The sequence below is a fragment of the Gallus gallus genome, chromosome 6, assembly GCF_016699485.2.
Source record: "Gallus gallus isolate bGalGal1 chromosome 6, bGalGal1.mat.broiler.GRCg7b, whole genome shotgun sequence".
Taxonomy (NCBI): domain Eukaryota; kingdom Metazoa; phylum Chordata; class Aves; order Galliformes; family Phasianidae; genus Gallus; species Gallus gallus.
In genome coordinates this window covers 28,268,018-28,292,524 of record NC_052537.1, presented here as the reverse complement: position 1 = coordinate 28,292,524, position 24,507 = coordinate 28,268,018, and the positions used below count along the sequence as shown (strand labels likewise).

Here is a 24,507-nt window from a genome sequence, read left to right as displayed (position 1 = left end):
ACTAATTTGCACTTTCAAGGTACTGTCTCCTTGTACTTTGTATGTAACTGCGGTACTTTTAAACCACATTGATTAAGGTTCTACTGTTAAGTAAAGCCTTTTAAGATTTTCACTGATATCAAAAAGCCTTTATGGGGCCCTACTAAGGGAGGAAAAAAGCCACAATGAGCTTTTAACTGAAGAAAAAATGTCTTGCTAAGATTTGTCAAGATAACAAACTTGCACTGGTTTTGTGATTTAATTCCTTGCATGATCAAAATGGAGCATGTACTTTGTAATGACACCGTACAATGCTTGTTTTTTCAATAAACTCCCTTTTCTGATAGCAATTCTGGTTTTAATCCAGAGTGGTGAAGCACAGTCTGTAAAACAGGATGGTTTTGAGGCACTCAGGAATGGGAAAGTCTTCAATAGGTTCCAGCAGAACTGGGACAGTATGGATGTGAGGGAAAATAGTGTGGCTTGGAACAGACGTTGCTGGGAAGGATGTTGTTGCACAGGATGTTGTTACTTACCCTACTTCTCTTTTAGGGTATGCTGTAACCTAGGAGAAGAAGGAGAACTTGAAAAACATTGGCTGACTTTCAGCCAAGTTGGTAATCTGTGTTCTGGTGAAAAGAAACAACCATGCTCTGTCCCTCTTGAAATGAAGTAAGTTCTATTTGTGAAACCTAGCTGTGATGAGCCTCTTGGCTTGGAAGGAACACGGGGTGCACAGTGCATCCTGGAGTCCTGTCCAGATCCTCAGTGTTAAAATGGCTCCTGGTTGAAGTCTTTTTGGTTTGGGGATGGGCTGTTTTCAGCACCTCTCTGCGCTCATCTCAGGAATGTGCTGAGAGAGAAGGAGGACATACATCTTTGTTCCTTGTGTGGGATCAAAACAAGGGTTACCTAGAAAATAAATGATAAATTGACTCTTGGAGTAGGTAGACACAAAGAGGCAGCAGCTGGTAGCGTGCCCAGTGCTAAATAAAGAAGAGACAGCCTGGCCACCATGACCCTAATAGCTGTCACTAATATAAACATAATGGCAGTTTGAAAAAGCATGAAAAGGTGTATGAAAAAGGAAACTGGAAGACCACCACATTATTTAGGTTCGCAGGTGTGCGTGTTATAAATATTACAGTGATATAATATAGTCAACGTAAGATTGCTCCCAGTTCCCAAAGGAATAGCGTGAGGAAACACAGCAGTAATTGTAGTGCAAGTTTTATTCTGTAACCATATATTTTTAAAGAAAATAGAAGTGTCTGTGTGTTCATATTAATCACCTCTTTTGAGCAGCCTTAAGTGCTCGCAGGACTTTGTGCCATACCTGTTGCTCATCAGATTAGTGTCTATTTTCAGCATGCCAGTTGTTGACAGCACCTTGTGCCAGTACATTGTCAGCATTCAGGCATAGGTTAAGCAGAACAGTGTATCCCCATCTCTTGAATAGGAGGCTCTTTAAGCATACCCAGAGGCTTTAGACAGAAATGATTTTGATTCCTTTTTATTTTTTTTTATTTTTTATTTTTTTGAGATTTCAGTAGAAGGAAAATGCTTGGCTATATCCCAGAACTACTGCAGATAGAGGAACTGGTACAGATGCATGGATGACTGAGAAGACTTTTATGACCCAGGGCTGCAAATAGCCCTGCAAGTGCAGGTGTTATGATCAGCTGAGATGGAAATCTCAAATCCTGATCATTTGTAGCTGGTAAAATTTAGTAACTTTTTTTGTACAGAGTAGACTTGACAACCCTAATAATTTGTCCGAATCCTAATGTCAAACATAATGACTCTTAAATAGTGTTATCAGCAATTTTTATACTCAGATCTGTGCCAGCCTGCACTTTGTGGACACTCTTAAATAGCTGCCTCGTTCATTCCATCAGTAAATTGCTCCTTTCTGATGTTTTTATCTATTGGGGATAGATGTTTGGGTTTGCACCCCACTACATTTAGAGCTCTTTGAGATAAGAGGCCCACGTTGCTGCGTGTCCTATATCTGGAGTGATGGTTGACAAGATAGTGATGGAGAATGAATGTACCTCTTCCAGGCATAACAAAGGGCCAGGATGCTCCAAACCCATCTCTGGCCTGCTGCTTTGGTGGTGCCTCCTAATACAACACTCCAGAGCAACCCTACATGAAGTCATTGGCTGTGCGTCAGGGTGAGCGGTGACTGATGAATTGCTGCTGTGTAGGCTTTTATCTTCCCCCTGGGCTTACGACAACAGGCTTTAGAACAAAACTGAAATATGAAATGATCAGATCCTAACGTTCACATGGACATGATTCGATTCCGTGAGTTCATTCTTCTATTTAGAGAAAGATATTGCTACCCTCCCTTACGCACTGACACAGTTGCCAAAATAACTGCTCTTACTAACTGGCAGCTTTAAAAGCCAGCCTGCAGCTGACTTTGAAACAGAAGGTCAGGAAACGGAGCAACAGACTTCAATTCAGAGCTTTAATGGGAGCCATTGACCACGGCAAAAGGCCCTGACTGGAGTGTCTAGAGCGTGCTTTGCGCAGGCCAAAAAGTCACTTTCATACTCTTTGAACCTTTTGTATAAACCTATATATTTTTCACTCCGTGGATTTCAAGATGAATGTGCAGCCGTGTGCTAGATGTGGCTATGGGGTTTACCCTGCTGAGAAGATTAACTGTATAGATCAGGTCAGTTCTTTTTCTTTATTATTTTGGACTGTAATAAATGTATAGATTGGCACTTTTAACACAGCGCAGATCTCTTGGTTCCAGAAGTTCTTAACTCGTAACTGGGATCAGATCTGAAATGAGTTAAGCGTGTATTTGAAGGGGAATTCTTCAGGTTCATGATCTGGGTGGAAGGGGTCAATACTGAAAAATGAAACTGAATGGAATAATAATGAAATACAAATAATGTCTGTTTGGTTTCTCTTTTGTGGTATTTCCAGACGTGGCATAAAGCCTGTTTTCACTGTGAAGTGTGCAAGATGATGTTAACAGTAAACAACTTTGTTAGCCATGAGAAAAAGCCTTACTGTCAAGTGTAAGTTTGTTTCCTTTGGTTTTTATTATATTTTATTTTTAAATGTTGTCAAGTAATCCCAATGAAATAGAGGATCTCCATTTAGACTCAGTCTGTTCCAATGTGATGTGTAATAATGTATTATTAGAGCCTGAGTGCATATCTTTGCATTTAAGTGGTTCAACAGTGGTGAGAAACTCCTGTTAAAGATAAGGCTTCCTCATTTGTTCAGCATGTTCAAAGATGCCAAATTAGGTTCCATTTCAGAATTTCGGGAAGGAAATGAACCCAACCATAAAATTCAGTGCTTTTGAAATCAGTGGTTAAGAGTTAACAAGGTTGAGTTAATCATCAGGAAAATGTATAAAATGCAGATTTTGGAGTTGGTTTGTTCTCGGAAGTTTTTATTTTATAATGATCAGTTCCTGTCAAATTTGTCAGCAGAAAAGGGAGAGATGACAGTTGTTTTTTATTCTATTATTCTCTTTTGTTATTAGAAACACAGCATTGATATGATGATCATTAAAATTAATTTTGCTCTAGGCACCTTCTCCATACAATAATAACTTGAATGTAATCTGAGATCTGTGTTTGAGTGGGGGAAAAGTTATGTGCAGGGAGGGGTGAAGGCTGATATTGTTTTCAAGTGCTCAAAGAGAACCTTTCTTGTGGGCTGTCTGGTACGTTCCTCAAATCCTTTTGTGCTTCCTTTCTTAGGCACAACCCAAAAAACAATGCCTTCACAAGCATATTTGAGACACCAATAAATTTGAATGCCAAAAAACTATCGGAAGTGGTAAGTGAGGTAAGGAGCTTGAGGGCCAAAAGTGTTGGGCTCTGATTAAAATTTGGATACCACGTTTAGGTCTTGTTGTAAAAATCCAAGTCTGTATTCTGTATTTAGCCTTCTGTACTCTTCAAGAGCAGTAAAAACTTCAGCCCAGGTTTGAATCGTAATTTTTAGAACTCTTTCATTCATAAGAAACCAAACAATACTTTTGAAAGGAAAAATGGATGGCAGATTCTTATATACCATGTCTGGCAATCCAGATGGAAGTGTTGTTTGCATAAGCTGCAGGGGATACTGCCCCCAGCATGCAAACTTAGTAACTAAGCTGGGGGGGTTACACAGCTGTTTGAAACAAGAGTGACCTACTTGTTTTATGATCTCATCTGAAACTGATACCGAATGCCACGAAACAAACAAACAGGTCTATCTCAGTCAGAGCTAGGCAAAAGTTCTCATCAATACTTCGTCCAGTATTTCTGGAAGATCCGAGCTGATGTCTCATTTTTGCGAGGCAGCACAAAGCGTGGGGAGCTTTGCATGCTTTGCTGCAAATATTTTGCTAGAACGTTATGGATGGCGCAGCTTTCTGCTCCCGTTTAAGTGCAGCTACTGCAGAAGGCTGCTGTGCACCACTGAACCTCTAGAGGTGCTCCAAGTCTTCTTTCTTGCCGAGCATCACTGCTCTGCCTTGCATTGTTTTCCTCCAGGTGTGTTTGTTTCAAACTTACACGCCTATCAACTTGTATAAAGCAAGAAACACGAAATCAGCCCATAATTGTTTGCAACCTCAGTTCTATGCCATGTCTTTCAGTACTCTAAAGTCGTACTGCTGATTGCAAAACCGTATTTAGTAAGAAAACCAATGTGTTTAAATGTGATTAGACGTTAATAAAAGAAGTCAGTTTCATTACTTACAGCGCACCTGCGTTATTCTGTTTTTCCGTGTTAGCCATACAAAGTGGAAGCACTATTAATGACTTTTATGAGATGCTCTATCTTTATCATTTGTATGCATTATTATTATGCATCAGGTTTGGCAACATCAGAGGCAGCCACTTTTTCAGCAGTGACTGCCACCCTTTAAGCCGTGTGTGACAGATCTGGTCAGGAATGAGTTTGGGATTATTGTAGGTTCTATTTCTGGTTTTAGGCATGATATGACACAGATACTTGCAGTGCATGTGAATATATACACCAGACAAATTATAGCTCGAAGATCATTTCCCACCCCCCCCACCTCCCCTTTTTTTTAACACCTCAAGCACCTTCTGTCCTTTTCAATCACGTAATGAGGTTCTGCTCCAGAGAGAAAATTGCTCAGGGTAGTAAAGAAGCTGATTGTGCAGTACTTACTTGAAGGGAGCACTTCTGTAGAAATTTTGCATGTAGGAACACCATTTCATTGGTAAATGTATAAAGTGGTACTAAGTTGCTTCAATTGCTACTGCATTTTTTTTCTTATTTTTAAACTTAACCAGAAAAAGCATTTCTTCATTTCCATCATACTCTTTTCATGTGAGTGAATATAGAGATAAAAATTCAGCTGCTTCTCCCTACACAGAAATTCTGTATTGTAGACAAATCATTAATCTCTTAATTTATAAGTTGAAGATAACTGTGCACATGCTGAGCGTCTCTTCTGTCAAGTCATTTTAGTTCTTGCACTCTTCAGTACAATGGCTGTTATTTTTTTGCATATGTAGAATATGTTGTTATGTAGTAGAGGTGTGATTTCAGTTGGATTTCTGGTATGCTGTCATGATAAAAGTAACAAGAGGAAAACAATGGCCCAGGACTAAATATAGTATCCCCTTGCGTTTACACAGTTGGTGAATTGCTCACCAGGAAATTGTTATTTCATCTAATACTGCATTGGTATGTTCTGCTTAAAAGTTCTTCAGGATTATAGAGGTCATAGATTTTTTTCCCCCAAAAGCTGTTATCTAAAGACTAGATTATTCTTTTAGAGCTTCATGTCAAATTTCAGGTCTAATATACCATTCCTTTGCAGATGTGCAGCTTAATAATAGAACCAGTGTTAGGTAGAAGCTTGTTGTGTGGGCTACAAAACAGAGCTTTGACCTTAAAACTAAATCCAATCTTGCTGTGGGAACAGCACTGCTTTTGTTGCTTTGATTTGCATTACTCTTTGGTAGCTGCAGTTCCTGCAGATTCCATACCACTGTGGACTAAGACTGCATTGACCTTGTTTGTCTCCCTTCTCCTCCTGGGAGTGATGTGTTTAGTCTGTACCAACATGCTACTAATACCAAGTTAATTTTTTTGTAGGTAAAGTATCGAGAAGAGAGTGAGCAATTCAAATCTGCCTTTCAGTGGGATGTGAGGTCCAGAGACATTGAAGCTGCTTATAAAGCCCAACATCTGTCCAGCCAGGTAAGAACTAACCCTCAAGTCTCCAAGCCTAAAGCCTACAGGAGAACAAAGTTTTCCCTTGGCAGTCCTGAACGTTACAGGTTTACTCACAGCTTTCCAATGCTAAAAAAGCCAAATGCTTCTTATTTGGCTGAGCTATTTGTGGCTACGTAGCTGGACTGTAGCTTAGGGTGCAAGAACCAAAAGCTGGGAGAGGACGAGCGTACCTACCTAGCAATTAGACTGTTGCCTGTACTGACATACCAACATGTTTCTTTTCAACTGACACTGAAGCTTCACAACAAGTGGTCTGATTCCCAGGGGAATTATTTGGGTATCAATCTAGGATCCTATGTCCTGACACATTGATGTCTGGCATTCTGAAGGTATGTGGAGGCCTTATGCTGTATGCTATCGGAGGGTAAATTATGCTTCCACAGCATTGTGTGTTTTCATTTCTTCCTGTCAGACCATCTGCTCGCGTTTTAAAACAAGGATACAGATTAGTAGTTACTTAATTTTTGTTTTGTAGAATGCTTACTACGCTGCCTATGAGGGGGGAACGTCATGGTACTCGGGAAACATGCCAGATCCTCAGATGGTCACAGTAACTCAGGCACAGAAGAATCTGAATGATGTAAGTGCACTGACATATGAAATAGGTTCAGTTTCATGGCTGAAAAGTGCATCAAAGTCAAACCTTCAGTAAGATGCTACCAAAAGAAATACTGACATACTTACGGCTGCATCAGGGGAGGTTTGGATTGGATATTAGGAAAACGTTCTTCACTGGAAGAGTGGTCAAGCACTGAAATAGACTCCCCAGGGCATTGGTCATGGCCCCAAGTCTGCCAGAGTTCAAGAAGAGCTTGGACCACACTCTCAGACATAGGGTTGGAATTATGGGTTGCTCTGTGTGGAGCCAGAAGTTGGACTTGATGATTCTCTTGCAACCCCTCTAAATTCAAGCTTTTCTATGGTTCTACTTCCATCATTAACAGTATTTAGCCATGTGACTAATTAGTCACAGAACAATGTTGTGTGATTTTCAGGACAGGCAACATTTCTGTATTTATGTAACAGAGATGCACTTCAGCTATTGATCAAAGATAACCTGACCTTGATTATATCTTTATCTAGTACTTAGTAATTCCTCTCTAAAGCAGAACTTATGATGTAAAGCATGTGTTATTTTTCATGGAGTAGAACTTTCATCAACTGTCTTTCCTTTATAGGGGAAAATAAATTCTAAAATATGACTGTCTCTAAATTATGACTAACCCATTACAATGGGTTAGTGCCCTAACTAACACAGAAAACTAACCATGGATAATAGATATGAAAGTGGAATGTTGGTTGATTGGTTGGGTTTTTTTGTTGTTGTTTTTTTTTTTTTTTTTTGTCCTTTATTTGTTTGATTTTGGGAGTAGGACAGAGTTCTACCTAACAAACTTACATGGTATAAGCTGCAGACCTTCGGGAAGGAGATGCTAAAAGAGTAATCATATTAAACTACAGTATGTTCCTTTGGAGTAACAAAACCAAAATGTTAATTTTGCAGCTCCAATATACAGAAGAATATGAGCTGCGTCAAGGCAAAGGCAGCTTTCCTGCTATGATCACTCCAGGTTATCAGGTGGCTAAGAGAGCCACTCAACTAAGCAGTAATGTAAGTGTTAGCTTTTTTAATCATGTATTAGACTTCCTGAAGATGGAGAATCCTGGGTTTAGGCCATTCTCTTTAGACAGTATATTCTGTGATGAACATAATTCTACAAAATAAAACTCAAATGTGATGCAAGAAACACTATTAACAAACTACTTGCTTTGAGAAAAATAGTCATATAAGATAAATGACAATACAAACATTTCCTGGAAGATAAAGCAACTTTTTCAGTAATATATTACAACCTGAATAAGATCATGAGCACTCCAAAGCATTTACTTCATTGCTTTTATTTTCATTTGGTGGCTTTATTCATCTTTTTTTTCCTCATCTTCTGATCTTTTCCACCGTCTTTATTATATGAAATTAAATACTGTTAATATTGAACTTAATTCATTTACAAGCTAAATTAGATCATATATACACACAAAATTGCCTTTCCATAAAAATAATTCAACGGAAAGTGATCAAGTAAAAATAAATCCTGAACAAATGATTTTAAGGCATTACATTGTTTTTCTATCTGTATTGTCTGTATTGTTACTGCAGTATGATCTTAGTAGTGTCTGTTCTTGTAATATTTTGATCAAATGTGTGGCTCACATAGATTTAGTATCATTGAAAACTTTCATTATCCAGGGCCACTTCTGTCTCCTTCCAGCATTCACTTTAAGCAAATGGAGAGTTCAGTATGCCTAAGACTCGACTCTGCTGTGGGGAATCTCTTTACTATTGCTGCTCACTTTCTACTGATACTTTCTGAGAGAAAAAATATATTTGCTACTTCTTGCTTGTAATATGTATTTTATATACGTATCCTTCCCCCAGGTGGAATATAGGCGGGGACATGAAGAGAGAGTTTCAAAGTTCACCTCTGTTGTAGACACTCCAGATATACTTCACGCAAAGGCTGGAGGGCAGCTTGCAAGTGATGTAAGTGGAAAAAAATATAGGTTGATTCATTTTTGACTCTTGGAGTCAAAAGACAGTGACTCTTAAGATATTCATAAATCACTTGCAAATATGAACATAAAGTAAAAACTTAATACTTTGAATGTATGTGTCTTTACAGATACTTGATTTTACCATTACAATATTTTACCATTTAATGCTAATGCTTCTAGATACCAAGACTGTGCTCAGTTTTAGGATGTTATGGCACTTGGCTGTCAGAACTGAAGGCAGAGAAACAGTCTGCTCTGTATCCAGCAACTGGGTGCCATGCAAGGCAGAGAAGGCACTAATAGAAATGGAGCAGGCGTCTTTCAGACAATGTTAGCATTTGTTTTTTTAAACAACTGTGATGCATTCTACACTCTGAATGAGGCACAAAGGTCCTGCAGAAGGTGTGTGATAGCATTGCAAAGCATATATGCAGAGGTGGTAGATCTAGACAGTTTGGCAGTTGACGGCAACTGAATGCTGGACTTTGTAACTTTAAGACCTGATTATGCGTGTAACCAAGATACATTTCTCTGATCAGCCCTGTTTGTTTCGTTTGTTTATTTCTGTTGTTTGTTCTGTTTTTGTTCTATTTTGTTTGTTTGCTTTTACAGTTGAAATACACTGAAGACTTTGAAGAACAGAGAGGGAAAGGCAGCTTTCCTGCTATGATCACTCCAGCTTATCAAATTGCCAAGAGAGCAAATGAATTAGCCAGTGATGTAAGTGTCCAGAGCAGAGTATCTTTTTGGAAAGAAAATGAAATTCTTACAGAAAATTTGGATTAAAATGCTTACTGGCAGGAATTTCATGAGCAGTGGGGATTTACAGTAGCAGTGCACTTTGTAAACAAAATTGTTTTCTTTTTAAGGAATAAAGTTGAGTTTTATGCACAAAGAGAATATCTTTTTATTTGTGAATAAACACTGTGGATTTCTGTGGGCAAAATTCTCCCCTTTACCCAGCCTCCTGTTGCATGGTAGGTAGAAGGAAAACAAAGAGTCAACTGAAGGTCTTTTGATTTCATTCTGCCCAACCACATATCAATTAGAAGGGCTGAAGAGCAGTTCTAGCTTACAGAACAGCCACAATACCCATTGGTGGCCTTATATCAGGGGAGGGCTGTGTAGTCAGGGTTCTGCTTTGCCATGGCTTACCATGCTCCCAGTGAATCCTTGCAGCTCGTTGTCTCTTGTGCACCATTTCAGGATGAGGCTTACATGAGCCAAAGAAGCAAGCTTCTTGAACACCAATTTTATATATTTATACACACAGATGCACATGTATGTGCATATGTTTGATATAGGAATATGTATATAAACAATTGCTTTCTATTCTACTAATTTTACTTGTAATCTTTTGTATGTGTGTGTTTGTTAAACTCCTGGATATACTGATCTTCATTGGCTTCCTTTTCCTTTCCAAACAGAGCAAAACCACAACATCCCTGTAATCCTTAAAAAGCACTGTAAAAGGATATCAGTATTGCTTCAGAATACACAATCAATTGTGTTTTGTCGTTGGAGGGTGAAAGTAAAGCTCTATTTGTTGGATAAGACAATATATTGTGCTAACTCAATGGAAGTGAATTTAAAACATTATTAAGAGTCATCAAGGAGAATAAGAAGAGATCTGTAGTTCTGAAGGCAAAAGCAACTTACTCTAAAACGTTTAAATGCCTTCATTTGCCTTTGATCTGTGAAAGACCCTTTGTCAGCAAAGAAATGCTGATTAAAGGGCAGCATCAGGTTAAAGGCATTATTTTTACTTCAGCAGTACTGCAAATCTTGGTCCAAATTTGAAGGTTGATTGCCTAGAATTCCCTTGATCATTGGGAGATAGATCATCATCATTCAGAAACATTCCACTTTATTAATAGAATGCAGGTGACAATGTTGCAAATTAAGTAGGAGGAAGTACTCTGTGGTAACCATGAATTTACATTACAAATAGTTATGGTTTGGTTTTTTTTTTTAACCTGAACATCAGGGATTAGCCTCTGAGAAGCAGGGGGTATTGGATACACTGAACTCCTGGTATGGGTAAAAATGGCAAGTCCCACATTCATTGTGTGTGTTATTAAGTACACCACTATTTTTGTTGTTATATCTTTAAGTGGCATTTCTGACTTCTGAAGATTGGTGGCAATAGGAATAATCAACATGTGTGTGCCATTGTTTGGTTTCTATTATACAATATCTGTGGACTAGGGTAAACTCATCCAGATGATTGTGTGGTGTTTTTTTTTTAATTATTATTTTTTTTTAAATCCTTTTAGGTAAAGTATCATCAAACGTACGAAAAAGAAATCAAGGGAAAAGCCAGCCATACAGCTGGAACAGATGTTACTTTTACAAGAGAAAACGTAGATCAATATGGCCAGGTATGCAGCATCCGAGAGATCACTGTCATTGCAGATCCTTATGTAGGTTCATTTGGGTTATGGGAGGGTAAGTCCTACTGTGGCAAATCTTATGTGTGTACATGTATGCACTGGACATTTCTAATGCAGTATATTTGTCTATCACTGAAATGTGTTTATGTGTGAAAACTTTTCCGTTGGAAAGAGTAATACAAACTCAGCCGGGAGAAAATGTGAAAGGGTCATGAAATGATAGAAAGTTAGCTAAAGTAGTAAAGGATGTTTTTCCTGCCATTATTTTAAGAACTCTTAGAAGCTTTGCAGCTCTGAATATGTGCAAGTTCTCTTAGTTGTTGGCTCTTCTACAACTTGTCAGTCTTACAGTTTTGTAGTTCTATGTATGTGGAACCAAATAGGCTTTATTTCTGTTTGTTTTAGTCTGTGGCATTCTTCCTGGTTTCATTTCTTTTAAAATGTAATACAATTATTTCTGTGGTCTTCCAAATAGCATCTGAAGTTCTATTCTAATTAAGGTATGTCTCTCCCATGGAAATAGTAGAATTAAATAGAACTAAATACAGCTAAATGGAATTTGAAAGGAACTGAATAATGTTTCTGTATAAAAGGAATTGTATGGTTAGTTTTGTTTCTCTTCCTAACTCCTTATCAGACCTATATTCTTTGGAAGGAAGAGGAAGTATATTGTCCTAAGACGTTTGGGAATTTTACATTTGTTCACTGCTCTGTCCAACCTTACATCTTTGTGATGTGTGAAAAGCAATCCATCCTTGAATAATAAGTTTCTATCTTTTGAGCTCCTACAAGTTTTAGTAAGAATAAACAAATAAAATGAGTTTGAAAAAGTGCTAATTGCATCTTCAAGGATTGGAATGCTTCTATCATTTGAATTAATTTAAGTCTTTTTTTTTCTTTGAAAGTATCTTTGAAACTTCAGTCACAGACTTCAAATTTAATTTGAGTTTTAATCTTAACAGGCTGGATTCTGATATTTTTATTCAAATAAAAGTGAGCCACTGAAATTAATGGATTTCTCTGAATTAAGTATAACTTAACATGGGTAAAGGTATTGTAATTTTAACAGTCAAGATCATGAGGCTGCATTATACATGTTACACGAGTGCAGATGTGTGTACATGTACATATATAAGGCAATTTAAAGAATTTACTGCATGCTGTTTTATTAATTTTTGAAATACTAGTTAAAAGTTAAAACTAATTATTTGGAACTTTAAGATTATGTTTTGAAATATGAGTGATACTAGAAATGATATAAAGTGTATTTGAGGAAATTGCAAAAAAGAGAAAATGACAATTTAGTCTGAAAAATTCAGACTCATGAATGTCATTTTAAAAGACTTACTCAGCTGACCAGTCAGGGATATATATATTTTTTTACTTTCCATGCCTGTTTATAGAATAATCTGGATGCAGTTACTATAATTATATTGTTCACAAACATATGATACAGCCTATCATATCCTGTGATACTGATGTTGAACAAAATTACCAACAGTGAATTGTTTTGCATTGAGAAGTCACCAGAGAGATCCTCCAAATATTTATAGTCATTTCTATCTATGCAGTATTCTCTGTGATACTCCTGACGTGCCACAGATTTTTATTTTGTTTTGACTTACATTGGCTCTTTGCCACAAAGAACAATAAAATATAACAAAGAAGACGCATGGCACTATACCTTACTTGTGTGTATACTTATCACATTCTCCCCAAGTCTGGAAAGCTTCGAGTTTAGCTTTCCATAGTTTACCACTGTAGTATCTAGATATTTCTGTTTCTAGAGAAGTATTTTGTTTTAGTTAGTTGTGATATGAGGAATGGCTATGGTGAGGTCAAGAGACTTGTATCAGCTTCCCACACTAAACTTGGAAAGTTTAAGATCTCCTGGCTTCTCAAACCCTTAGATATTCTTCCAGTACTTTTTCAGGCAAATGTATATTAACAAAGACACGATAGGAGATGTTACATCTCTAAGATTTAGGGTAAAATTAAAAGGATGTGTGTAATTATACATTTGAATGCTATGTTGACCACAGCAAATTGCTAACTAAATTTCTCTTGCAGGCACAGTTAATTTGGTGGGTGATTTCATTCTTAAAGTTGATCTTACTTTCTCTTTTGTTAAAAAAGTAATAATAACAAAGTAATGAACTTTACTGCTAGCGAGGACTATGGGGTTTTGTGAAACCATCCGTGACACCACCCTACATGTATGTGATGAATAAACACTGATTTTTCCTTAGGATTATATGAATGAGTATGAAGAACGCAGAGGGAAAGGAAGCTTTCCTGCTATGATCACTCCAGCTTATCAAAATGCCAAGAAGGCAAATGAATTGGCAAGTGATGTAAGTATGAAACCCAGATCAATACCATTCATAAACAATTAAAAACATCAGTTTGTTAGAGCAGTGCTCTGGAAGGAAAATGCTAAAATTACACCTGAGAAGTAAACAAGGATGACATTTCACTGTGTTGCTGGGAACTGGATAGCTCAGGGGATTAATAATATCTATTAATAAAAGGGGATGCAGCTCCAGCTTGTGTGAGGGAGGAGGTGGAAGCAGCAACTAATGGGGATCCCTACTGTTAGGCTAACCCTCCTGGCAAATCTGCACCTGTATTATTAATGAAACCTTCAACTGCCTTAATCATCCTTTGGACTACTGTGGTATATTCCCAGTAGTGAATAAATGGGGGATGAATGAGCTGGACTGGTTTGATATTTTGATGTATCATGCCTCTAGCGCAAAGCCAGTCATATGGAGTGTGACACTGTCACCACATAAGGCTTAGCTTATTTCTAAGCTGTTGATTTTCAGTTTTGTGCGATAAGCTGAAGAATTGGCAAAACAAGATGGTGAAGTGCGATTCCTGCATGCAGCCCACTGATTAAAGAGCTTCAGTCCTGCTTGAGGAGGCTATTTCTAGCAGTGACAAAAATGAGGTCACTACCCTGTGGCTGCTGTGAAGGGATCCTGTGAGTGATGGACTCTGTTTGTCGGACACCTGCCCCCTCTGAGACTATCTGAGCTGATGGGCTCAGTCTGTCTTTCGGGAGGCTGACAGATGCTTGAGCCTTTCAGCTTGTACTGGCCTGGACCAAACACTGGCAACAAACAAGAGTGGAAGGATCGGTGACATTCAGTTACTTGAGCTTACGGACAGAGACCATATTAAAAACCCGAGAACTTCCATGACCAAATCCCATATGACAAACTCAAATATTTCATGTTTAAGCAGGGGATCATTAACCACTCCAGCTAAAGATGGCAGTTTCATATTTTTTTTCAAAATGTGAGTGGTCAGCAGTTTCCTTATTAATGCTGATGATCTTGAAGGTCTTTCAATTTACATGATTCTATGAGTCTAATTCTAATATCTGGAGTGAAGGGATGATTTATAACAGTAATGTTACCTAGCTGGAGTACTTACCATGCAACTTTAATGTCTTTAAAGCCTGTGAAATGGTGAGCAGGCTTGGAAAATAAAAAGAAATAATAACTTTACACTTCAGCACATTTCAAGTAATTTGCTATTTTGTACATTATGAATCTGCTTTTAAAAGCATTGCTGTGAGATGAAGAACACAAACATTTCCTTGTGTGCAAGAAACACTGGAATATATTCACAGAATCACAGAATTGTAGGGGTTGGAAGGGTCCTCCAGAGGTCATCAAGTCCAACACCCCTGTCAAAGCAGGCTCAAGACAATTCCAAACAGGGTTTTGCTGGGCAAAGTCTGGCAAAGGCCAACGCAAATATTATCTACCTTCACCCATCCTTGCTCAATTTAAGTCCTTATCCAGATGCCTCAATTAAAATAAGAGATACCTTATCTCAGTGATCTCAGCGTTGACTGGGTAGAGAAATATAGTTGTTTTAAAAACTTTAAAAGTGCAAAAAGATAAGGCTTTCTCATAAAGCTGGTTTCTACAAAAGGAAAAAAGAAAAATCACAGACAGCTTGATAATTATCTGTATGTAATTCTCAGAGCAGAATTCTAAAATTAAAGTACTGACAATTAACTTCAGTAATAGAAAAGCACACAAGCTCCAAGCAGTCTCTGGTCATGAGTCTGCTAGTTATCTGTTTAAGCTATGAACAACAACCAGTACAGTTTGATCTATGTAAAGAAATAGGTTAAAAACTGCTGTCTATTGAAGTGGCTTTGCAGGAATTGTCTTGGCTGTGATCTTATGCCTGGTTTGTTTCAGGAAATAACAACTTTCTAAATTCTATTTTCTTATGAAAGCAAGAATGGGAAAAGTTATATTTCAGCTCTGATAGCCAGTCCAAAAAGCAGCATTGAAAAGGTAGGCATCTGTTTTATAATTTTTCTTACTTTTCAGATAAAATACAAGAAAGATCTTTCCAAGATGAAAGGTGCAGCTCACTTTCACTCTCTAACAGCTGAAGACAACCTGGTCCTTAAACAAGCCCAGAGTGCTAACAAGCTTGTTAGTGAGGTAAGTGATCTGAAAAATGGTGTAAGAGCAGCTCACACAAACTCTGCATCTCATGGGTAAGGACTACAGATTTTAAAATCTTTTGTTTTTATTGTTCCTTGTGTAACAGAAATCATCTTTGTGTAGCACAGTAACTGGAAAGGAAGGTGCAAGGACAGATCTTTAAGTACTGTCTGGCCCTTCCAAAGATATGTATGGAAGCATGGCGAGTTATACCAGGAGGGCACTTCTAATTCTGATTATGTGGAGAACAGAAATCTAAGAAAAGTCTGTACTGTGCTCTTAATGTGCTCTGAGGTTATAAGCATAAATGGTTTTGGATGATTTGTGAGTATATATTACAGTGTTTCAAAGAACATTCTGTTTATAGGTGAAAAATAACACCAGCAGAACCAAAAATGTGTGCTATATGGTCAATGCAGGTTTCTGTTTTCTTACATGATGTAAAAGACTGACTTGCTCATAATGCATTCTTCTTCTGCTTAGCAAAGGGAGATTGCTAGGGAATTCTCAGTAGATTATGAATTGTTAATTTATTTATATTGTCATATCAGCTATAAAGCTATTAATAAGTGTGCGTTCCTAGAGGTTTCCCATGGCACTTTAAAAACTTATGCTCTTGAGGTGTCAAAGAATAAAACCTTCAATAATGAAAAACCCCTGGAAGTAGGACTGGAAGGGGCCTCCCGGGCCAATGATTTCTGGCTTCTGCTGTTTTTGCATAGCATTGTTTAATCCTCTTCTTCTAATTTCTAGCCTGCATTTATTCCTGTCCATTTTATTACTAGTGTGTTTTGTGCCAACATTGCCCTTTGGTTTATAAAGTTCCTTTCCCTGCATGATTACCTTTCTGAGATATTTGCACACGTATCATTTTCTCTCTGCCTTTGTTTTCCGACTAAGCAAGCAAAATTCTTCTCGCATGGTCTTTCACTGCAGCTGTTACAGGCTGAGTGCATATTCCTTGAACAGGAATGACTGTCAGAATGCATGAGCTCCTGATGAGATCTTGCTGGAACCTGGTACATAGCATGCACACTACCCATTGCCTGCTGAAAAAAACTCCTTTTGATCCTACCTTGGACTACACTTACCTTCCTCATGGCTGAATTATTCTGGCATCTTGCCACCCTTGTCTGATCAGCCTACATATGAACAGTTTTCTCTTTCTTGGCCCTTCCAGGCAATGAATCCTTAAAGCTGAGTTTTTTTGTGACTAGTCTCTACATATATTAACCTCCACATTGCTCAATTTAGTCCCAGTTCCATTACTCCAGCCCTTATCTCCTCTTACTATCCCTCTGAATATCCATGCTTCAGAGCAAATGAACTTAATGGAAATATTAAACCAATTATCTTTAAAATTACTCTGAAAAATTATGCCAGTAAACTTTCTCCTGTTCAATCCTGAGGTCTGTGTGGATTAAATTGGTAACATTTTTTCTTTTGTCTATGAAATGAGAAGTGAGTATGAGAAATTCATCTTCATAATAATTTTCATAATACGCTTTCTGATAAGGGAGATGTATCACTGTGTTTGAACAGTGGTCCTGGGTAATCAACAGTGTGCAAGGGAACTTGATAGAGCAATTTAACATTTTACCATAACATTTTTTTTCCTTTTGTATTCTTGTCACCAAGGTGGAATATAAGAAGGATCTTGGAAACAACAGAGGCTACAGCGTTAACTACTGTGATACTCCTCAATTCAAGAATGTGAGCAAGATCTCAAAATACACCAGTGATGTAAGTTTTCAATGCCTTGTGTGGTTTGTTGAAAGCTTACCTGGGTAGCAGCTGGGTAGGGTAGATAATTTATCTTGTTATTGATCCCTTGTTGATGGGAATACTGGGTGTACACTGGGCTTGGTGAAAGCTGCACCAAAACAATCTACTTCTGGTAGATGATTCATCTGTACAAATACTGTAGAAATAATGCTTACTTGCAACTTTATTCTAGTATTTATTTCTGATGAAATAACTTACAGCATTAGAATGTGGAGGTACTTTCTGCATGTGGCATCCAGGTGGTCTGAATAATGTACAAAGAACATCTTTTACCACAGGAAACTCATAGGAAACTCACTGAATATTATAGGCTTTGTTTTTAGAAGTACTGAGGTTGTTTGTAAGCTTGTGAGTTTCTGTAATGGTGCAGCACTGACATACCACAGCTGTAGTATTTTTTTTCCCACTGTTGTAACTCATAGAAACACATGGAAAAACTAAATAAGTTTTACAAAGTGGTTTTTGTTTGTTTGTTTGTTTTGTTTTGTTTTGTTGTTTTTTAATACAGATTAAGTACAAAGAAACGTACCAGAACCAAATGAAAGGCCATTATATGGGTATTGGTATGGACAAGCGAATGTTACATGCCATGAAAGTGGGCAACTTGGCAAGCAATGTAAGTCTTTTTAAATCATACTTCTGTTGTCATGGCTTTCTTTATTTTATTTTTCCAGAATTAAACTGGTAGCAGAACTTAGATTATATTGTAGTGAAGATTTGAAAGATAGGTATGTTGAGAAGAGAAGAAATTCTGGAAACCCTTTTGTACTGCACTGTGTGGGAGAGACTGAAATAAGCAAATTCAGTGATCTGGCAACATACCGAGCTCCTTCAGTTTCCTTTGACATCAGTAGGATGCTGAAGGTTGCTTGCTTCCCTCCCCTCAGGGTCAGACCTTTGGTGAAAAAAACAGCCTTTAATGAAGATTTCTGGATTCCAATTTAATTTACTGGGTTAGTCAAGAAGCTATTTCGTTACACACCATTCCTTCAAGTACATTATTTACAAATCTGTAAGAAGCTTGAGAACTAAGCCGAAAGATAAAAGAGATGTGTCATAGGTGGAAGTTAAGTTAATGCTCCCACTGTTGGCATTGGATTAATTGAGGAGCTGAAAAAGAATCAATTAGTGGCTAAACTATGCAAATAATTTCATTTTCTTTGTCACTCACGACATTGAAATTACTTTGTTTCCTGCATTTAATATTAATATTATTGTTTCTCCTTTCCTCTTGACTGATAATTATTCAAACAAATGACAGCCTAAAAAAAAGAATGATTTTTTTTTTGTTCTCTCTGTGTTTCAGATAGCCTATAAATCTGATTACAAACATGACGGTGTTGACTACAATTACCCAGCTACTCTCACTCCTTCATATCAGACAACAAGGAAGTTGGTCCCTTTGAAAGATGTAAATAATTTTATGGCTTTTTTCCATGGCTTGCATGGCTCATCGTCTCTCTGTAGGAGAGATAGTGATAGATTGTGTGTGTCGAATGATGATTTAATCATGGGAGAAGACAGCTGGTTATTAAAAAAAAAAAAAAAAAAAAAAAGGTTAAAGCAAAAAGTGCAAGGAGTTAAGAGGGCTCAGGGGAACAGTGCTGCCACCTCCTGTCATTCACTTCAGCTGAGCACAGTGGGGCAAAATTAGTTAGCTCTGACCCACACTTACATTCTTCCTAGAATCATAGAACAGCTTGGGTTGGAAGGGACCTTAAAGATCTGCTTCTAACTCCCCTGCTGTGGGCATGGTGGCTACCCTGTAGATCAGGGCTTAGGACTCTGTCCAACCTGACCTTGAACACCCCCAAGGATGGGGCATCCACAGCTTCTCTGGACAACCTGAGTATTTTTGAGGAATTATTTGATAGGCTTCAACTATAAAATGAGTTGTTGCCTCTTGACCAATAATTTCAGGTTTTATTTCGAAAAGGCTTTAAAAGGGTAGACTTCATTGCTTGATTTCTTAGTGTGTGAGAGTTGTATTCTCCAAGACTTCAAAGTAAGCATATTAGTTATCAGCAAGCAGATAAACCCTGGGATTATTGCAAAATACGAGGTGAAGATTGTGACTAGTGCAACAGGCTCTGTGGCCAACTGATTTATGGGTTCCAAAAGCAGCTTCTGGCTGAACTGTACAAGAATAGGAAGTGCTGAAATGTTTAGAGTGAGTAGAATTAATTTCTGCCTTTTGGATGTAAGTTCAGGTTTGGTGGACAGTCACCTTTCTCCTTAAAAAATCATAAGCTGGAGTGAGTATACATTTTGAGTAAGAAAGAAATGATCTCTTTCTGTGGAAGTAAAATTCTTCTTGTCTCTAAGGGAAGAAAATCAAACGTTTGATTTTGTTGTACTTTGATCAATTTGGAAGTTCTTTCCTAAATGTTATCATTGTGTCAGAAAAAAGAAAGTTTATCTAAGGATACCTGAAATAGAAAGGAATCATAGTCCACTTAACTGGAAATAAGTGTTCTATGAAGCTAGGTTTATGTGATTTGCAATGTGATGATTAACTACCGTCAATATTGATCATGGCCAACAGTGAATGATGTGTTCTGTGCCAACAGTGCCAACTGTGTTCTGCAGTGTAAAACCTTTGGCAACAAAGGGTTTAAAAGAAAACTTCTCCATGATTTGTAATCTTGTATAATTTCGGGTTTAAATATGGTTGGGTTTTTGTTGTTGTTGTTGTTGTTTTTTAATAGCTTAGCATTGCTGTCACTGTGTCAATTTATTAGGAATTTTGTGGTCTTCAATACTATGATGGTTATTAATTTTTTGTTTTGTTCTGTAAATATATGGTTTTCTTCTCTCATCCTTCACACAAAACTATTGCTATATAGGGAACTTTTGTGATTACTGAGTTTTAATCTAATAATTAAAGATAATGCATGAGAGAGTTCATTTGCTCTGTACAGCGTTACACTGGACAGACCTATGCATAAAAAGGAACATTACAACTGTATTTTAAGATAATCTGATCTGAGTGATGGTTAGAAATGCCAGTTTTATATGAATGCTTTAGGGGGCTAACTGTGTTTATGAATTTGTGGTTTTGAGGGAAAGGGATTATAAATGAAGTTCATTTTCAAAGTGAAATAAAAACTGTGACCTCAAACTAGGAAGTGTTCAGAGCACTCACTGCAGATCTCATCCAAGAGATCCTGGTATTTTTCCCCATCTCAGCTTATTATCAGCTTATTATAATTTAAGTTACGATTTATCTAGGAAAATAGCTAACAAAACTTTGCTCAGTCTCTCATTTTTCAATCTGAATGTTGCCTTCCTTACTAAATATTCTCTTTTTCATTTATTTAATTTTAAATTAGGTAAACTACAGGCAAAGCATAGACAAGATGAAGTATAGTTCTGTTGCCAGCACTCCAGAAATTGCTCAAGCCAAAATAAATGCTCAGCAGCTCAGTGATGTAAGTTCTGTCAACGCTGGCCATCTTTGTTTATTAGAATTATCTCATAATTTTATTTCGTAGCATTTGAAGCACTTAAATGTTTTTATTGTTGATGGGTATTTGGCAGATTTACAACCAAAAGAATACAAGTTGAATGAAATTGCTTACAGAAATGTAGCAATCAAAGCAGTCAGTAGATAAAATCATTTTCTTCCATTTTTTAACAGTTTTATTAGTGTGCTTTGTTAGGAGTTTATCTTCCATATATTTATTAATGCATGATTTGTAAAAAGTCAGGTATTTTTTACTTAAAGATAATCAATTGTTACTCTATTTGTGGAATAGTTATTCCAATTCCTAGTACCTATGTAGAAGTTATGATTACTGTAACACATGTGATGTTCTTATGTCAGATGTAACATATAACACCAGTAGGCTGAAATTCAGCAGTAGTCAATCAATGCCATAGGCCTATTGTTTAGTGAGTAAAAAATAACTAAGTTTGGTTTTGATTTTTTTTCAATTTATGACAGTTGAACTACCGAGCCCAGTATGAGAAGACAAAAACAAATTACACTCTACCTCAGGACATACCTCAGTTAGTCAAGGCAAAAGCCAATGCAGAATTATATAGTGAGGTAAGTCAAGTTACGTGGAAATATTTGTATTCACAATGACATCAGAAGAGAGAAATGAATGTAAAGATGATAGCACTGTTTCTGGAAACATCTATGTTTATAAGCTGTCTTCAATGAACAGCATGAGATTTAGGAACAAGTACTTCCTCCCTAGAGATCAGCTTCTACTAATCCACAGTATTTGCATATTAAAAAACAAACAAACAAACAAAAAAAACACCACAGATGCTTTTGGAAATGTTTCCCTCCTCCATGGGACTTTAAAACCTAGAGATATTGGAGCATCTTTGGGAATGTGACGTGACTGTAAACTCCAAGCATAAAGCTAGTGACTCAATCCTAGCCAATTAATTAACTCAAATTATAATGAACTGTGACGTAAGAGGGTTCTAGTTTGTGGGCAGAGAAGATTTATAGTTCTGTTTTGCTATTAGTTATTCTCATGTTCAGTTATGATATTGTGTGTTGTATAGTGACAACTATCTATAGTGTTTCTGTCTTTCCTTTCTCAGGTTAAGTACAAAGAAGGCTGGGAGAAGAGCAAGGGCCAGGGATTTGAAATGAAGCTTGATTCTCTGCCTTTACTTGCTGCCAAAGCTTCAAGGGATCTTGCCAGTGATGTAGGTTACATTTAATTACCTAGGAATTATTCTTTACATTAGTTGCTGTAGCACAGGGAAATAAACTTAGCTCTCTTCATCTGGGTTTTTAAGCCCTGAATTTTACTGTCATACATTCATCTTTCTCAAAGGCAGATGAACAGCTGGAAACTTCCTTCGACTCTTCTGTGAAATTTCACTCTCTGGAATTTTTTTTTATTTTTATTTTTTAAATATAAATGTACAGAAGGAAGCAAAGTTTACAAAAGGACAGTGGGCTCAATCCTCCTATAGTAAAATTCAGTGCTTTAAATCGTTTATATTTTCAAAAATGCTGTTATCATCCACCGCATATTTCTTTAGTCTGCTTCTTTAACATAAAAAAAAATAAAATCCAAACTAGCTATTTTTAAATGATTTATCCCACAGTTCTTCACCTGTGGAAAGGAAAAGGAAGAAATTTTGCCTGCAGCTAGAAAGCGCTCGGTACTGAAGATGATTCAAAAATCTACCGAGAAAAGAAGAGTTTTATGCTCATTCAGCTGTCTACCCACCTCATTAAGAAAATCAAGTCTTGCTTGATTTTTTCATGATTGATTTCTTATCTGGTTGTTAAACCAAAACATAATTTAGCTATTCAGAAGACAAAGTCTGTAAGAAAATGCATCTCAGAGGAGTGAGCTTTGAAGAATGAGGTTAAATGTAACATAGATAAGTCTTGTCCTTCACATTTGGGAATTTCTGAGAACGTCTGGGAAATGCAAAGTGACAAAGCGCAAATTGGAATAAGCCTTTCTAAATTTTGGCCACCCAAATTGTCAGCGAAAAGCATATTGCTTATCTCTGGTGCAAATGAAAAATGTGCTTTGACTTAAACTATTTTTATTTTTATTATTTTTTTCACAGATTAAGTATAAAGAAGAATATGAAAAAACAAAAGGGAAAGCAATTGAAACAAAAGATTCAAGACTTTTGCACTCTCTGCAGGTGGCCAAGATGAGTAGTGAGGTAAATTATTTATTTCTCTTACTCAGAAGATGTTATCCATAATTATGAGTCTTTCAGCAATGGTATGTGACTCATTTCTTGCCTCAGACGGTTAATATACAGAGATTATGCAGTACCTTTGTTCTCCTAGGTGATTTTGGGTTGGTGGTGTTGTCCTATTAAAGCCTCAAGACTTCAACAGAGAACTTTCATGCAGATAGAAGTGTATTGTAAACCAAGATGTACTATAATAATCTGCAATATTAATTCTGCTGTTTTATGGATCTCACACGGGACTTGGTTTTAATTTTTATTTATTTGTTTATTTTACCTAATCTTCATGAGGAAACAAACAAAACTAGAGATTTAAGATAGGTTTGAATTTGCAGTGCAGTGATATAAAAAAGTTCTTTTTGTTCCTACTTTTTCTAGATTGCCTACAAAAAAGATTTTGAGGAGAGTAAGACCCATTTCCATCTGCCTATGGATATGGTAAACCTGAGGCATGCTAAGAAGGCCCAAGCACTTGCTAGCGACTTGGATTATAGAAAGAGACTCCATGAATACACAGTGGTTCCGGAAGATTTGAAGACAAAATGGGCCAAGAAGGCCTATGGGCTCCAGAGTGATGTAAGATGGTATAAGCTCAGCTTAATTATTGATGCAGTATGGACGTATATAAACTTTTTCAGAATTTGACACTGTCTTATTTCATGTGGACACAATCTGAGTTACAGTAGGACTTCTTAAATGGCTTTGAGATGTCTTTGAAACTGGCAAGTGTGCTCATGTTCACACCCAAACATTGTTCTTCTGCCCCTTTATGTCAGTAAATATTCTTTTTCCTCAATAGCTTCAATACAGGGAAGACCTGATGTGGATGAAAGGAGTTGGATGTATCACAGAAGGAAGTCTTAACATACAGCAAGCCAAAAAGGCAGGAGATTTGGTCAGTGAGGTAAGTAAAGTGCTCAACTTTCTGTCTGTTGCTTATTCAAAGGCTCATACGTGCTTATTACACTATATCATGTGGAAGGAGATGAGGAACTCCTATACTGAAAGATGACAATTTAGATATTCTGCAGTGTAGGTGATCTTGGATTCAATGTTAAAAATGTTTCCTCAGGATGCAATTACTGATCTCCCTCCAGACTGTGAGGGAAAAGGCCCTGTAATTGTTCTTTCATCTCTACACAATAGGTACATGAATTAAAAGAGCAACGCGGAAAGGAATCAGAATTTCCTATGGAATCTGCTACATGTAGTGTGTAGACTTTTTAAGGAATAATGCTGAAAAATTAGATACTTGACAGCCATGCTTGGCGATTTCCTTGTTCTTCAACAAACAAGGGCTGTGACTTTCCTGGCAATTTCAACAGTGCTACGTTTCGTTGCTTTCCCTTGGTTAATTCATGGTTTCACACTGCCATTAACCTTATGGA

The 24,507-nt window shown here is 37.2% G+C and overlaps 1 protein-coding gene across 2 annotated transcripts in view; it reads left to right on the top strand.

Moving 5' to 3' along the window:
- The first annotated feature begins 2,409 nt into the window (after positions 1 to 2,409).
- The window catches only part of NRAP (nebulin-related anchoring protein), a 45,613-nt gene continuing 23,515 nt past the window's right edge, over positions 2,410 to 24,507 (top strand). The window contains exons 1-20 of one of the 2 annotated variants that reach the window (XM_004942280.5): positions 2,410 to 2,665; positions 2,926 to 3,020; positions 3,717 to 3,795; positions 6,079 to 6,183; positions 6,695 to 6,799; positions 7,724 to 7,831; positions 8,657 to 8,761; positions 9,385 to 9,492; positions 11,049 to 11,153; positions 13,415 to 13,519; positions 15,524 to 15,640; positions 17,282 to 17,386; positions 17,937 to 18,044; positions 18,735 to 18,839; positions 20,761 to 20,859; positions 21,375 to 21,479; positions 21,992 to 22,099; positions 22,985 to 23,086; positions 23,498 to 23,695; positions 23,919 to 24,023. In XM_004942280.5, the coding sequence (XP_004942337.1) occupies positions 2,594 to 2,665; positions 2,926 to 3,020; positions 3,717 to 3,795; positions 6,079 to 6,183; positions 6,695 to 6,799; positions 7,724 to 7,831; positions 8,657 to 8,761; positions 9,385 to 9,492; positions 11,049 to 11,153; positions 13,415 to 13,519; positions 15,524 to 15,640; positions 17,282 to 17,386; positions 17,937 to 18,044; positions 18,735 to 18,839; positions 20,761 to 20,859; positions 21,375 to 21,479; positions 21,992 to 22,099; positions 22,985 to 23,086; positions 23,498 to 23,695; positions 23,919 to 24,023 (2,139 nt within the window). In that variant the 5' untranslated portion in view covers positions 2,410 to 2,593. Of the gene's footprint in view, positions 2,666 to 2,925; positions 3,021 to 3,716; positions 3,805 to 6,078; positions 6,184 to 6,694; positions 6,800 to 7,723; positions 7,832 to 8,656; positions 8,762 to 9,384; positions 9,493 to 11,048; positions 11,154 to 13,414; positions 13,520 to 15,523; positions 15,641 to 17,281; positions 17,387 to 17,936; positions 18,045 to 18,734; positions 18,840 to 20,760; positions 20,860 to 21,374; positions 21,480 to 21,991; positions 22,100 to 22,984; positions 23,087 to 23,497; positions 23,696 to 23,918; positions 24,024 to 24,507 lie in introns of both variants that reach the window. The other variant, XM_003641526.6, reaches the window with a different exon arrangement.